Genomic DNA, 16,897 nt, shown 5'->3' with positions numbered 1-16,897 from the left:
AAGAACCAGAATGACATATGAACATTTTAATCTGAGGTGTTCTGTTTTAAGAGAGAAAACAAGTTATTAACATAACAGCTGGTGTAAGAAGATCATGCATCTTATTCAGTAGTCTGGTCAACATATGGCAAATGTTGACAAACCAACGTCATCTAAGTTTTGCATTTGTGAGTCAGTGTTAGTTTAAACAAGGGTCCTCTTCAGAAGGCACAAATGTAAAAAAAAAAAAATTACTGGCCTTATTGGACAACTTCAGGTAATTAATGCTCAGTTTTAAAACGTTTCTTTCCGATTTGTGCCTACTGAACACAACCCTGTCAATTTTAGTATTTTTGTTCCTGTGAGCGTCACAGTTTTTACGACCGTTGTTCAACCATAGGTCTCCTTCGGCTGCGTTTAGATATGCAGCCAATTATTTTGACCAGTCAGATCTGATGTGATTGGTAAAAACCTCAGAATTGGGCTGCCTGTTTAAACCCAGACGTAGTGGACTACATTACCCAGACTCCTTTATGGGGCAGGAAGTCGCCCATGTGAAGAATCTTACAACACTAGTCGTTTTTCTGGACAACCTTGGTGATGACTGGGACCTTCCTGGAACAGAGTCCTCCTACCTCATCACACTACTTCACAGGTCGGTGATGTTTAAGTTCTAACAACCAACCCTGTCCTGTTGTATTCTGCATCCAACCCCCTCTCCAGTCTCTCCTAAGGATCTCCCCATCCCTCCATTTTAAATAAACTCCAGTCCTTCATACTTCAGGTCTCCTATCTTCGTCTCTGGCAGTAACATCCTCCCGTCTAACGTAAACGCCAGGATATACGTCGCTATCTTCCCCGCGTCCTCCTCCGACTTCAACGCGAGTACGATCTGATCGTCGGTGTCCGGTACGAACTTGAACGAGGAGAAACCGTGCGTTGGGTGGAGCGGTCCAGCGTGCCCCACGGTGATGTCGCGGAAGTCCGAGGGGCAGGAGAGGAGGAGGTTGGTGGCGCGGCGCTCGTCGGCCATCTCATCGTAGCGTTCGGAGCTGGCGCGGCGGGGGAGGAAGAACCAGCGCTGGAGGCGGTCGGACCACGCCGCAGACTCATGGATCAGGTAACCTGGACGGGAGAAAGAGAGAAAGGGGAGATATATGAGAGAGAAAGTGTGAGATGATCGAGGGAGTGTTTTTCCACACAACTGACTTGGTGCATCAGGTCGCCTCGGAGAAAGAGAATAGAAAGTGACATCTTCAGAGGAACAGAGAGAGTCATACATTCTTCCAGGAACCAAGAGGATTAAAGACAGGTGTATTAGACTCCGCCCCCCTCCCTCACCTGGCGGTTGAATCCCGGCTGCGCGGCGCAGGGCGTTGTAACGCGGTACCCAGTTCTCGTGTTCCACGTCGCCGCGGTAACCCACGACCTTGATCCATTGGGGGTTGTCGTTGATGAACTCTCCGGTAGTGGTCGTCCACTCTTTACCCAGACCCCCCACGTAGAGGCACTCATCCTTCACCGCCAGCCACTCCGCCTTGAACCCTACACAGAGGTCAAGGGTTAGAGGTTATTACAGTCTGGTCCTGGTGAACCACTCTTTACCCAGAACCGCCCCACGTACAGACACTCATCCTTCAGGGCCAGCCACTCTGTTTTGAGCCCCCCACACACACACACTGACCTTTTGAGACAGACCCGTCTCCATCAGTCAGTATCACCCAGGGTACCGCCTGGTTCCCCTCTATCCTGTAGACAACTCCTGTACGGTCGTCCACACTGTACAGGTGACCGTTGAACGCAACTAGCTCCGACAGCTCCATACCTGGGGGTACAATGATCAGTCAGTCAATACGATGATCAGTCGGTCAATACGATGATCAGTCGGTCAGTACGATGATCAGTCGGTCAGTACGATGATCAGTCGGTCAGTGCGATGATCAGTCGGTCAGTGCGATGATCAGTCGGTCAGTGCGATGATCAGTCGGTCAGTGCGATGATCAGTCGGTCAGTGCGATGATCAGTCGGTCAGTGCGATGATCAGTCGGTCAGTGCGATGATCAGTCGGTCAGTGCGATGATCAGTCGGTCAGTGCGATGATCAGTCGGTCAGTATGATGCAGTCTTCATTAATATTAAGTACAGAAAGTATTCACACTCCTTAACTTTTTCCATTGTGTTACAGCCTGAATTTAAAATGTATTAAATTGAGATTGTTTTGTCACTGGCCTACACACAATACCTCATAATGTCAAAGTGGAAGAATGTTTTTAGACATTTTTACTAATTAATAAAAAGCTGAAATGTCTTGAGTCAATAAGTATTCAACCCCTTTGTTATGGCAAGCCTTAAGTTCAGAGATACAAATGTGCTTAACAAGTCACATAAGTTGCATGAACTCACTCTGTGTGCAATAATAGTCTTTAACATGATTTTTGAATGACTACCTCATCTTTTATTTACCTTTTTTTATATTTATTGAACCTTTATTTAACTAGGCAAGTCAGTTAAGAACAAATTCTTATATACAATGACGGCCTAGTAACAGTGTTCAGGGGCAGAACGACAGATTTTTGCCTTGTCAGCTGGGGGATTCGATCTAGCAACCTTTCGGTTACTGGCCCAACGCTCTAACCACTAGGCTACCTGCCGCCCCTCTGTACCCCACACATACAATTATCTGTAAGGTCCCTCAGTCGAGCAGTGGATTTAAAACAGAGATTCGACCACAAAGACCTGGGAGGTTTTCCAATGCCTTACAAAGAAGGGCACCTATTGGTAGATGGGAACACATAAAAAGCAGACATTGAATATCCCTTTGAGCATGGTGAAGTTATTAGTTACATTTTGGATGGTGTATCAATACACCCAGTCACTACAAAGATACAGGCGTCCTTCCTAACTCAGGAGAGGAAGGAAACCGCTCACGGATTTCACAATGAGGCCAACGGTGACTTTAAAACAGTTAAAGAGTTGAATGGCTGAGAGTTCAACAACATTGTTGAACAACATCCACATTACTAACCTAATTGACAGAGTGGAAAGAAGGAAGGCTGTACAGAATAAAAAATATTCCAAAACATGCATCCTGTTTGCAACAACGCACTAAACAAGTAATACTGCTAAAAATGTGGCAAAGCAATTAACTTTTTGTCCTGAATACAAAGTGTTATGTTTGGGGCAAATCCAATACAACACATTACTGAGTACCACTCTCCATATTTTTAAGCATAGTGGTGTCTGCATCATGTTATGGGCATGCGTGTAATTGTTAAGGGCAGAGTTGTTTTTCAGGATAAACCAGAAACGGAATAGAGCTAAGCACAGGCAACATCCTAGAGGAAAACCTGGTTCAGTCTGCTTTCCACCAGACACTGGCAGATTAATTCACCTTTCAGCAGTACAATAACCTAAAACACAAGGCCAAATCTACACTGGAGTTGCTTACCAAGAAGACAGTTAATGTTCCTGAGTGGCCAAGTTACAGTTTTTAATTAAGTCTACTTAAAAATCGATGGCAAGACTTGGTTGTCTAGCAATGCTCAACAACCAATTTGACAGAGCTTGAATAATTTTTTTATTAAGAAGGCAAAGACTGTGCACAGCTCTTAGAAACTTTCCCAGAAACACTCACAGCTGTAATCGCTGCCAAAGATTATTCTAACATGTATTGACTCAAGGGTGTGAATACTTATGTAAATAAGATATTTCTGGATTTCATTTTCAATAAATGTTTTCACTTTGTCATTACGGGCTATTGTGTGTAGATGGGTGAGAGGAAAAACATATTAAAGCTATGTTGAATTCAGGCTGTAACACAATAAAATGTGGAATAAGTCACAGAGTATGAATACTTTCTGAAGATTTATACTTCTCATATGACAGAAGGAGAACACATTCCAACTACTGTTATGTGATACTAGCCTGGCTGCCAGTCCGTCTCTGCCCTCTAGCCACTCCTTACATAAGGAAAGAGAGCAGAATCAGAGTGGTCTGGCAGCCAGGCAGAGAACACAACACAGTGGTTTAAACCAGTGGCTTTCAAAGCTCTCCTCGTGGAACCTCGGACGTTTCACAATTCCATTGTAGAACTAGCTCACCTGATTCACCTAGTTGACGGTTTGATGATTAGTTGACAAGTTGAATCAGGTGTGCTAGCTCTGGAATAGATCAAACACATGGAACGACTTGGGGGTCCCTGAGGAGAGGTTTGAGAACCCCTGGTTTAAACCATTCTCCTCTTCTGCTTAGTCTTTGGGGTCTAGGCCGGGTTACTGTAAAGACACACTATGCAGAAATCACTCAGCCATTTCCTGGTTGATACAATTCTAATAGTTGTGACAAAACACAGGTATAGTGTAGATAACCTAAAACTTAAGAACAGGAAGCACAGAAATAGCCCACATAGGACAGACCTACCACTTCTTAGACTTGCTTTCAATGAGAACTACAGATCTATAACACGCATTTCTATGTGAATTTGGTCAGGTCGCCCCAGCTTTAAAAGCAGTTTGTGACAAATGCTGATATAAAAAAAAAAGCTTTGAAGCCATTTGAAAAAATGGTACAACACGGTTCGAGTCCCAAATGGCACCCTATTCGCTGTATACTGCACTACCAAGTGGTGCACTAAATAGGGAAGAGAGTGCCATTATAGATGGAACCACAGTAATTAAAACCACCTCGTCCCTTCTCAGCCAGGTGGCTCTCCAGGGTCAGGCTGTCTGCGTCCCACTCCACCTCCACTCTGTCCCCACTCTCAGACACCAACAGGTGGCCCCTCCGCATGACGCTAAACCACGTCTGACCCTACAGGACATAGGAGTAGAATAAACAATTTCTCTTAAGATAAAATAACATAAGATAAATGAAGAAATACTGTATTAATCCCTGACGTAGCTAAACACGTCTGCTCCTTAAAATAAAATAAGCTTGTTGAATTAACATCAAATCCAATCACATTTTCTTTTGAGTACATTTAAAATCACCACACGCTTCAGAGTAAAACAGTTATAAAGCAAACGGATGAATAAAAGAACTGCATCGCACTGCTAGCTGTGGTCTAAGGCTCTGCATCACACTGCTAGCTGTAGTCTAAGGCACTGCATCACACTGCTAGCTGTGGTCTAAGGCTCTGCATCACACTGCTAGCTGTGGTCTAAGGCTCTGCATCACACTGCTAGCTGTGGTCTAAGGCTCTGCATCACACTGCTAGCTGTGGTCTAAGGCTCTGCATCACACTGCTAGCTGTGGTCTAAGGCTCTGCATCACACTGCTAGCTGTGGTCTAAGGCTCTGCATCGCACTGCTAGCTGTGGTCTAAGGCTCTGCATCACACTGCTAGCTGTGGTCTAAGGCTCTGCATCGCACTGCTAGCTGTGGTCTAAGGCTCTGCATCACACTGCTAGCTGTGGTCTAAGGCTCTGCATCACACTGCTAGCTGTGGTCTAAGGCTCTGCATCACACTGCTAGCTGTGGTCTAAGGCTCTGCATCACACTGCTAGCTGTGGTCTAAGGCTCTGCATCGCACTGCTAGCTGTGGTCTAAGGCTCTGCATCACACTGCTAGCTGTGGTCTAAGGCTCTGCATCACACTGCTAGCTGTGGTCTAAGGCTCTGCATCACACTGCTAGCTGTGGTCTAAGGCTCTGCATCGCACTGCTAGCTGTGGTCTAAGGCTCTGCATCACACTGCTAGCTGTGGTCTAAGGCTCTGCATCACACTGCTAGCTGTGGTCTAAGGCTCTGCATCACACTGCTAGCTGTGGTCTAAGGCTCTGCATCACACTGCTAGCTGTGGTCTAAGGCTCTGCATCACACTGCTAGCTGTGGTCTAAGGCTCTGCATCACACTGCTAGCTGTGACAATAGAGATCCTGGGTTCGAGTCCAGGCTCAGTCGCAGCCGGCCCATGGGGCGGCGCACAATTGGCCCAGCGTCGTCCGGGTTAGGGGAGGGTTTGGCCGGCAGGGATGTCCTTGTCCCATCGCACACTAGCGAATCCTGTGGCGGCCGGGCGCAGTACACGCTGACACCAGGTGTAAGGTGTTTCCTCTGACACATTGGTGCAGCTGGCTTCCGGGTTAAGCGGGCATTGTGTCAAGAAGCAGTGCGGCTTGGCTGGGTCGTGTTTCGGAGCGCACACGGCTCTCGGCCTTCGCTTCTCCCGAGTCCGTACGGGAGTTGCAGCGATGAGACAAGACTGTCACTACCAATTGGATACCACGAAATTGGGGAGATTTATAATAAATTAAAAAGAAAAAGAACATAAACACAGTCTAATTACAGATAAAGCTGAAATGTGTTTTTTTTAATCAAGGAGCACGATGTAAATACCTTGGTGCTCCTTGAGGCCGTGTCCAAGTCGGCGATCACCCCAATACGGTACCGGATGCTCCCGGACGCAACCCTCTCCGGCGGGCTGAGAGGATATGTGTCGTTGTAGTGTTTATTCTTCCAGTTGACGCCGCCGTTGGATCTCACTGCAGCCACCGGTTGACGGTTACCATTATTGTTTACTTCCTTGTCATTGTTCGTCCACCAGCTTTGCGCCCCGTTACCGTGGTGATGGAGGCGGTCAGAGGAGACGCCGCCGAAGAAGTCATTGCCGCCAGTCCCGACCCCCGTCGTCTGGTGCAGGTAAAGCAGCAGGGCGAGGGCGAGGAGCGTTGCCACAGTGATGGCCCTCCATTTTAGGCGGAAGCGGGGGTCGGAGGCAGCGCAGGCCATGAAGGCCAGGGCGGGAAGGCCTCGAACGGAGATCCGCAGGGAATTCATGGAACTGGAATCATCAGGACCACCACCACGTTCCGGCTCTGAATTATACCCTGAGATAATGGACATGGGGGAGGGAAAGAAGGGACGGGTGAGTGAGTGAATGAGTGAGTGATGACAGAGAGAAAGAAGCCAGAGATGCAGGGGGTAAAAGGAGAAAGAGAATTGGAAAGAGGAAAAGAGAAAATGTCCATATCACTATATTGTCCACTGTTTATTATTATACTGCAGCCTGGTGCTGAACACTATATTGTTTATTATTATACTGCAGCCTGGTGCTGAACACTATATTGTTTATTATTATACTGCAGCCTGGTGCTGAACACTATATTGTTTATTATTATACTGCAGCCTGGTGCTGAACACTATATTGTTTATTATTATACTGCAGCCTGGTGCTGAACACTATATTGTTTATTATTATACTGCAGCCCGGTGCTGAACATTATATTGTTTATTATTATACTGCAGCCCGGTGCTGAACACTATATTGTTTATTATTATACTGCAGCCTGGTGCTGAACATTATATTGTTTATTATTATACTGCAGCCTGGTGCTGAACATTATATTGTTTATTATTATACTGCAGCCTGGTGCTGAACATTATATTGTTTATTATTATACTGCAGCCTGGTGCTGAACATTATATTGTTTATTATTATACTGCAGCCTGGTGCTGAACATTATATTGTTTATTATTATACTGCAGCCCGGTGCTGAACATTATATTGTTTATTATTATACTGCAGCCTGGTGCTGAACATTATATTGTTTATTATTATACTGCAGCCCGGTGCTGAACATTATATTGTTTATTATTATACTGCAGCCTGGTGCTGAACATTATATTGTTTATTGTTATACTGCAGCCTGGTGCTGAACACTATATTGTTTATTATTATACTGCAGCCTGGTGCTGAACACTATATTGTTTATTATTATACTGCAGCCTGGTGCTGAACACTATATTGTTTATTGTTATACTGCAGCCTGGTGCTGAACATTATATTGTTTATTATTATACTGCAGCCTGGTGCTGAACACTATATTGTTTATTATTATACTGCAGCCTGGTGCTGAACATTATATTGTTTATTATTATACTGCAGCCTGGTGCTGAACATTATATTGTTTATTATTATACTGCAGCCTGGTGCTGAACACTATATTGTTTATTATTATACTGCAGCCTGGTGTTGAACACTATATTGTTTATTGTTATACTGCAGCCTGGTGTTGAACACTATATTGTTTATTATTATAATGCAGCCTGGTGCTGAACATTATATTGTTTATTATTATACTGCAGCCTGGTGCTGAACATTATATTGTTTATTATTATACTGCAGCCTGGTGCTGAACACTATATTGTTTATTATTATACTGCAGCCTGGTGCTGAACACTATATGGTCCACTGTTTATTATTATACTGCAGCCTGGTGCTGAACATTATATGGTCCACTGTTTATTATTATACTGCAGCCTGGTGCTGAACACTATATTGTTTATTGTTATACTGCAGCCCGGTGCTGAACATTATATGGTCCACTGTTTATTATTATACTGCAGCCTGGTGCTGAACACTATATTGTTTATTATTATACTGCAGCCTGGTGCTGAACATTATATTGTTTATTATTATACTGCAGCCTGGTGCTGAACACTATATGGTCCACTGTTTATTATTATACTGCAGCCTGGTGCTGAACACTATATTGTTTATTATTATACTGCAGCCTGGTGCTGAACATTATATTGTTTATTATTATACTGCAGCCTGGTGCTGAACATTATATTGTTTATTATTATACTGCAGCCTGGTGCTGAGCACTAGTCAAAATGTCCATTCCACTAACCATGTTTCAATCCACAGTAAAGTCATCCCTTGTAAAAATGAAAATCACTACATCTGAGATGGAAACAGGTAGTTTCGATACAATTGTATTAATTCCGAGAGGTCATTTGTTCGTTCGACATGGTGGGATCTTTTTGTGTCTGTAAAATGTATTATGCGAGAGATGGTGGTGGACATGCCTTCATCAGCAAATATTGGTTTATTATCCATCATATGTAAGTAAACATGGAGTCACGTGATGAGATGGTGTGTGTGGGCCTCCCACTATGACTCAGGACAGCATGCAGTTTATTAGGCTACAGATTAAATAAGTCGTGATGAACTTCACAGGGTGGGGAAAGTGCACGGTGATGAGCTTGATGCTCCTTTCAATAAATATCCAGGGTCTTATTCTGGTGACATGATGATTGATGCTTAACTGCCGCTTGACTAATAAAAAATCCTCTTGCTCGTATGCATAATAACATCATAATGTAGGTAGCCTAACCACACTGCATGTGACAACTGTGGTTAGAGAACACGTGGAGGTGAAAATGTGATGGAAACACGTTGAACTTTTAAGTTTTCATGTACCAAATAAAACGTTAAAAAGTACATTTTGTTCACCAAGTCATCATGCACTGACTTTTAACCGCAACAAGTCTGTTTGAAGGAAACTCCACTGTTGGGAAAATGCAAAAATGTTTCTTTATGCAGATTTGTTTAAATATTTGCATGAAGATCTGTCAGCAAATTAGATGGAAACCAGCTAGTGACTGAACAAGGCTCCCCGAGGACTGGGTCGTATTCACTAGACACTAAACCAGCTAGTGACTGAACAAGGCTCCCCAGGACTGGGTCGTATTCACTAGACACTAAACCAGCTAGTGACTGAACAAGGCTCCCCAGAACTGGGTCGTATTCACTAGACACTAAACCAGCTAGTGACTGAACAAGGCTCCCCATGACTGGGTCGTATTCACTAGACACTAAACAAAAAAAAACAGACAGAAACTGAACTTATCCAATAAGAAAGAATGTCCGTTTTTTTTTGCGTAACATTTCCCGTTGCAACAAGTTTGCACTAATGAATATGACCCTGGGCTACCAGCTCTTCTAGGTGTCGTTTACCACTAGATACAGATCTACAGTCAGCTTCACCTACCCCAGTCCCATCTTTAACTAGGAGTAGGGAAAATGCCAAACTGACCCAACACAACAGCGTATAGAGGCAACTTCCCCCTACCTGAACACAGGTGTGGTACCTGAACACCCATTCTGTATGTAGTGTACTACTGTTGACATGGGACATGGTCCCATAAGGCTCTATTTTGGGAATAGGGTGCCATGGCTGGGTGGAGGAGAGGGAACAGGTGCCTTCCAGTTGAAACTGGAGAGGGCTGTGTGTGTGTGTGTGTGTGTGTGTGTGTGTGTGTGTGTGTGTGTGTGTGTGTGTGTGTGTGTGTGTGTGTGTGTGTGTGTGTGTGAGAGTGAGAGAGAGAGAGAGAGATATAGATAGAGGTCGACCGATTAATTTGAATGGCCGATTAAATAGGGCCAAATTCAAGTTTTCATAACAATCGGAAATCGGTCATTCTGGATGCCGATTTTGCCATTTTTTTTTTTTACACCATTAATTTAACTAGGCAAGTCAGTTAAGAACACATTCTTATTTTCAATGACGGCCTAGGAACGGTGGGTTAACTGCCTTGTTCAGGGGCAGAACGACCGATTTTTACCTTGTCAGCTCAGGGATTCAATCTTGCAACCTTACGGTTAACTAGTCCAACGCTCTAACCACCTGCCTCACGAGGAGCACGCCTGTTACGCGAATTTGCTAGCTAGCATTAAAAGTATCTTATAAAAAACAATCAATTATAATCACTAGTTATAACTACACATGGTTGATGATATTACTAGTTTATCTAGCGTGTTCTGCGTTGCATATAATCGATGCGGTGCGCATTCGTGAAAAAGGACTGTCGTTGCTCCAACGTGTACCTAACCATAAACATCAATGCCTTTCTTAAAATCAATACACAGAAGTATATATTTTTAAACCTGCATATTTAGCTAAAATAAATCCAGGTTAGCAGGCAATATTAAAAATAAAGGAGATCCGCACACTCTAGGAGCTCAGATGCAAAAATGTAATTACCAATGTTTCCACAGCCAAGCTGTCTTCATCAGGGTATAATCACAAACACTGCGGGATGACTCGTTTATATAGTGTCAAAAGACACACAGGTGTCTGTAATCATGGCCAAGAGTGGCCTAATATCATTGGTTCATTCTCAAATATTAAAATGGCATACAAAGAGCAGCATTCAAAAAACAAATGGATAGCATACGATCATAGATTCATTTTAGACTACACAAGCTTACAAACAATTACAATTGCAAAGTCACAATAATCACAAGAATGGGTTCAGATCAAAGTCTACGTTGAGACCGAAGGAAGCAAGGGTCTTTAAGTTAAAGATCCAGACAGCCTCTCGTTTTAACAATAAATTATCAAGGTCACCCCCTCTCCTAGGGAGCAGGCAATATTAACCAGGTGAAATTGTGTCACTTCTCTTGCGTTCATTGCACGCAGAGTCAGGGTACATGCAACAGTTTGGGCCGCCTGGCTCATTGCAAACTAATTTGCCAGAATTTTACGTAATTATGACATAACATTGAAGGTTGTGCAATGTAACAGGAATATTTAGACTTATGCCACCCGTTAGATAAAATACAGAACGGTTCTGTATTTCACTGAAAGAATAAACGTTTTGTTTTCGAGATGATAGTTTCTGGATTCGACCATATTAATGACCTAAGGCTCGTATTTCTGTGTGTTATTATGTTATAATTAAGTCTATGATTTGATAGAGCAGACTGAGCGATGGTAGGCACCAGCAGGCTCGTAAGCATTCACTCAAACAGCACTTTCGTGCATTTTGCCAGCAGCTCTTCGCAATGCTTCAAGCATTGCGCTGTTTATGACTTCAAACCTATCAACTCCCGAGATTAGGCTGGTGTAACCGATGTGAAATGGCTAGCTAGTTAGCGGGGTGCGCGCTAATAGAGTTTCAAACGTCACTCGCTCTGAGACTTGGGGTAGTTGTTCCCCTTGCTCTGCATGGGTAATGCTGCTTCGAGGGTGGCTGTTGTCGATGTGTTCCTGGTTCGAGCCCAGGTAGCGGCGAGGAGAGGGATGGAAGCTATACTGTTACACTGGCAATACTAAAGTGCCTATAAGAACATCCAATAGTCAAAGGTATATGAAATACAAATCGTATAGAGATAAATAGTCCTATAATTCCTATAATAACTACAACCTAAAACTTCTTATCTGGGAATATTGAAGACTCATGTTAAAAGGAACCACCAGCTTTCATATGTTCTCATGTTCTGAGCAAGGAACTTAAACGTTAGCTTTCTTACATGGCACATATTGCACTTTTACTTTCTTCTCCAACACTTTGTTTTTGCATTATTTAAACCAAATTGAACATTGAACATTATTTATTTGAGGCTAAATTGATTTTATTAATGTATTATATTAAGTTAAAATAAGTGTTCATTCAGTATTGTTGTAATTGCCATTATTACAAATAAAAAACATGTTTTATTTTATTTTATTAAATCGGCCGATTAATCGGTATGGTCTTTTTTTGGTCCTCCAATAATCGGTATCGGCGTTGAAAAATCATACTCGGTCGACCTCTAGTGTGTGGTACAGACAAGATGACCCGTTCTCTGCATGTCTTGCATCATGGTTGCCAGGGGCAGCAGACTTTAAAAAAGGTAGAGACAAGTAGGTACTAGTTCCGTTGTTCCTCTGTCACAGTTATGCACCCACTCACTTGTACTACTGAGTCACGCAATGCTACAAGACAGGCAACAAGGGCTAGACACTACAATACTGTAGAATACGTACCAGGGTTCAAATACTATTTTAAATCTTTCAAAGACTTTTAGCGTTTGCTCTCTAGCATGTTGGAGTCCCAGATGGGTGGAGTTTGACTGCTTGCAACTATTCTATTGGTTCCACTGTGCCAGGCAAGCTCAATCAAGCCCAGATAATGTATTTTGAAATTATTTTAAATAGTATTTGACCCCAGGGAAACACACATTTTCTCTGTAAGGGGAACCAACTGCTGTGGAGTGGAGTCTCCCTTGATGCTATCTGCCTCTGGTCTAGGAGAGACTAAATGATTACTAAACACTGTAGGATGTGTCCAAAACGGTACCATATTTCCTGTTTAAGGCACTTATTTTGACCAGGGGCCATAGGGTTGAAAAGCAGTGCACTATGTAGGGAATAGGGTGCCATTTTGGAAAGAAAAACTGTTACATAAACACTGGTTCTGTTCCACTTCAGTTAGGGCTCCTGAGTGGTGCAGCGGTCTAAGGCACTACATCTCAGTGCTAGAGGCGTCACTACAGACCCTGGTTCTATTCCAGGCTGTATCACATCCGGCTGTGATTGGGAGTCCCATAGGGCGGCGCACAATTGCCCCAGCGTCGTAAGGGTTTGGCCGGAGTAGGCCGTCATTGTAAATAAGAATTTGTTCTTAACTGACTTGCCTAGTTAAATAAAGGTAAAAGAAAGAGATGTCAACAGGTTAGCTGTGTAGTTAAGGAGAGTAGGATGTATCATCATGAGGTTATCAGCCAGTCTGTGAAGACTTACTGAGGCAGCCGACCACAAGAGACTAACACTGGTCTCTCCTATCAAAACCATGTGCCTCTAACACAAACACACTCTCACTCAAGCAGTCACTCACCAAATCACCGCCCTCACACTGCATGTAAACCCAAACCTGCCTGCCACAGAAACCAGCTGTGACGACTATTGAGCTCTTCCTCTCTCAGATCCAGCTGTGTTCCGTTATTCACCATTTCTCCTCCTCCTTCCTGAGCGCTCAGCAACAGGCATATTCCTCTCCTTCACTTGCCCGCATTCCTTTCTTCAGCCCCTTATCCTCTCTGCCACCCGCTCATCCAGCAAGTGATTTCCATCTCTTCCTCTCTCCCTCCTTTTATCCCTCTCTCCGTCCATCTCTCCGTCCGTCCCTGTATCCCCCTCTCCGTCCGTCCCTGTATCCCCCTCTCCGTCCGTCCCTGTATCCCCCTCTCCGTCCGTCCCTGTATCCCCCTCTCCGTCCGTCCCTGTATCCCCCTCTCCGTCCGTCCCTTAATCCCCCCTCTCCGTCCGTCCCTGTATCCCCCTCTCCGTCCGTCCCTGTATCCCCCTCTCCGTCTCCCTCTCTCCGTCTCCGTATCCCTCTCTCCTACCCTGTATCCCCCTCTCCGTCCCTGTGTCCCTCTCTCCGTCCCTGTATCCCCCCCCTCTCTAGTCAGTGAGAGGAAAGGTAGAACTGTGCAATTATGACGGAGCAAAAAAACTACAAACCAAGTGTCCCAAATGGAACCATATTCCCTATATAGTACACTACTTTACCATAGTGCCCTGTTCAAAAGTAGAGCACTACATAGGGAATAAGGTGTCATTTGTGATGCAACCAGGTGATGTAACCTAATACAGGTAAATGAGGTAACAATGTTTGATTGACTGGAGCACAAAATAACGAACCGTTAACCCATAAGTAAACAACACATAAGAGGCAAAACCACCACTGTTGTTATGGTGATATAATCACTCGCTAATAGGCTGTTATAAAACAATGGATATGTCTCAAATGGCACACTATTCCCTATATAGTGCACTACCAGATCAAACTCATTCCATGGAGGGCTGAGTGTCTAATGGTTTTCGCTCCTCCCTTGTATTTGATTTTTTTAAATGTTTTTATTTAACCAGGTAGGCGAGTTGAGAACAAGTTCTCATTTACAACTGCGACCTTGATCAATTAAGGCCATTGATTAGTTAGGAACTCCCCTCACCTGGTCGTCTACGTCTTGAATCGGAAACATTAAAAGGAAACAACAAAACCTGCATAAAGTCTTATGAAAGAGTTTGACACCCCTGATATAGCTAGGTCCCCTCCAACAAGACATCATGGCCACGAAGACAGGAAGAGAGGTGGAGACAGAAATCTAGCCAGACTACAAGGGGTGTATTCATTATGGAAACTGTTTATGAACCAAACGGAAGCAAACAGAGAAAAAGGAACTAACCAGGAATGGACCTACCCAAATTTGTCCAATACAAACTCTTGTTTGAGTTTTCCGTTTGGAGTAAACCATAGATCGATAGAAGACTCATCATGGATATAAACTGTTAACATGGACATTCTCATTGAGGGCCAGTGTAACGGATGTGAAATGGCTAGCTAGTTAGCGGGTACGCGCTAGTAGCATTTCAATCAGTTACGTCACTTGCTCTGAGACTTAAGTAGTGTTGCCCCTTGCTCTGCAAGAGCCGTGGCCTTTGTGGAGCGATGGGTAACGATGCTTCGTGGGCGACCGTTGTTGATGTGTGCAGAAGGTCCCTGGTTCGCGCCCGTGTTGGGGCGAGGGGACGGTTTAAAGTTACAACTGTTACATTGATGCTGTTGACCCGGATCACTGGTTGCTGCGGAAAAGGAGGAGGTTGACAGGGGGGTGAGTGTAACGGATGTGAAATGGCTAGCTAGTTAGCGGGTACGCGCTAGTAGCATTTCAATCAGTTACGTCACTTGCTCTGAGACTTAAGTAGTGTTGCCCCTTGCTCTGCAAGGGCCGCGGCTTTTGTGGAGCAATGGGTAACGACGCTTCGTGGGTGTCAGTTGTTGATGTGTGCAGAGGGTCCCTGGTTCGCGCCCGTGTCGGGGCGAGGGGACGGTTTAAAGTTATACTGTTACACCAACTTGCAAGCACAAAAACAGTCAACAAATGTCAAGCAAATATACACCCGGCTACCCTATTAATTGAGGTTTTACTGTACTTTAAAATAGAGATAGCTTTCGCTTCAATGGCACTGCCCATTCTGTCACAGACACTATAACTCAACAGATACAAAGATGAGTCATCTATCTCTATAGAGTAAATGGTTTTTGTTGCAAAACTTTTGCAAGAGACTAAACGTTTTGCTATAGAATCGGTGTAATGATTACACCCCAGTAATCTTGGGGCAAAACGAATGACTGTCAAACTAGCAGACTGACCAAATGCTTATCTAGCTACTAGTTAGCTTTGATACCTTCACTCCTTAAGGTCCAAGGACCTTATGCTATTTTCAGAGGTAGACCATCTCTGCAGCCAAAACAGCCACATACTCCATCTAAACGTGAAACGATTGTCGATTGCGATATGGTTCTAGAAACATAAAGCCCTCTACTTTGATATCACAAAATAATTTCACAAATGCAGAACACATACAATATACACTTACTGTATGCTGTTTTAACCGGCTTCATCACAGTCGCAGCTGACAGTATCTTTCAGTGACTACATGTTTCTGGCGGCCTTCTGTTACACACAGGTGTTCAGAGCATGCGAGATAATGAGCATGTCGCATGCTTCCGTCGGTCTTCCGTAAACAGATGAAACATGGAGATATGACCTTGTGGGAACACCAACCCTAACCCTATAAAAGGTGTGTTTCAATTTAACCTTTTGTTTTGAGAAAAGTATGTCTCACTTATATGAACGATAAGGTTATGCTTCCAAAACCGTACCGCAAACGATGCGTGTTAATGTTCAGACCGAACGTCTGGGCTCTTATTAACAAACCTCCACTGTAGACGCCTTCGTCCAATTACTCATATGTGTAAAGTAATGGAACAGAGTCATGATCGAGGTCTAACTATGATACATGTAGGAGCTACGTCAAAAGCTAGGTGAATGACTGTCAATCAATGTTAACTCTGAAAAAGTCAGAGAAGGTCGGAAATAATTTCGGAAAGTATATTCCACTTTTAGCAAGCGCCTAGCTAGCTTGTACAAAAATACTTTAGCATTAGGGGCTAGCTTATTGGATAGCATTGATAAATCCGCCTCCAGACTGCTTGTCAGTTGAAATTATCCGTTACTTTATTATGCCTGGCTTTGTATACTTTAGACAGACCGTACTTACTGGGTATACTTTAGACAGACCGTACTTACTGGGTATACTTTAGACAGGCCGTACTCACTGGGTGAGAGGGAGGTATCCACGTCCCCCCGTAGCGACTGTTTGGAGGAGGTTAATGCGGTGGTTCTCGGTCCCTACTCCCCCTGCTCCATCGCTGGAAGAGAGTTGAGGCAGCCAGCTCTACTTCCGCCTTGTCGCTACTTCCCTGGCGCGAGCGGAATGAACTCTGGAAACTCTGCCAACTTGCCGCGCATGACGACGCACAGCCGCCGCCGCACCGCCTACCCGACGCATTCCAACGAGCTTC

General features: G+C 44.1%; 1 protein-coding gene across 3 annotated transcripts; it reads right to left on the bottom strand.

The window, feature by feature from the left end:
• Positions 1 to 11: 11 nt before the first annotated feature.
• Positions 12 to 16,803, bottom strand: LOC129851225 (soluble calcium-activated nucleotidase 1-like). Of its 3 annotated transcripts, none has more exons than XM_055917629.1 (6): positions 16,594 to 16,803; positions 6,311 to 6,801; positions 4,661 to 4,787; positions 1,664 to 1,804; positions 1,321 to 1,524; positions 12 to 1,104 (listed from the first exon to the last, which is right to left on the bottom strand). In XM_055917629.1, exons 2-6 carry the CDS (start codon positions 6,749 to 6,751, stop codon positions 734 to 736), a joined length of 1,284 nt encoding a protein of 427 aa, XP_055773604.1. In that variant the 5' UTR covers positions 6,752 to 6,801; positions 16,594 to 16,803; the 3' UTR covers positions 12 to 733. The 3 variants fall into 3 exon arrangements, with proteins under 3 accessions (XP_055773604.1, XP_055773603.1, XP_055773602.1); XM_055917628.1 differs by having other exon boundaries at positions 16,623 to 16,803; XM_055917627.1 differs by having other exon boundaries at positions 16,652 to 16,803.
• Between the last annotated feature and the right edge of the window lie 94 nt (positions 16,804 to 16,897).

The sequence above is a fragment of the Salvelinus fontinalis genome, chromosome 3, assembly GCF_029448725.1.
Source record: "Salvelinus fontinalis isolate EN_2023a chromosome 3, ASM2944872v1, whole genome shotgun sequence".
Taxonomy (NCBI): Eukaryota; Metazoa; Chordata; class Actinopteri; order Salmoniformes; family Salmonidae; genus Salvelinus; species Salvelinus fontinalis.
The sequence above is the reverse complement of the archived record's forward strand: the minus strand, read 5'-3'. Positions and strand labels throughout refer to the sequence as shown.

Coding starts and splice junctions, on each gene's coding strand:
- LOC129851225 (XM_055917629.1), bottom strand. CDS start 6,751: ATGAATTCCCTGCGGATCTCCGTTCGAGGCCTTCCCGCCCTGGCCTTC. Junction 1,525..1,663: donor AGACGGGTCTGTCTCAAAAG/GTCAGTGTGTGT, acceptor ACCTCTGTGTAG/GGTTCAAGGCGGAGTGGCTG. Junction 1,105..1,320: donor AGCCGGGATTCAACCGCCAG/GTGAGGGAGGGG, acceptor TCTCCCGTCCAG/GTTACCTGATCCATGAGTCT.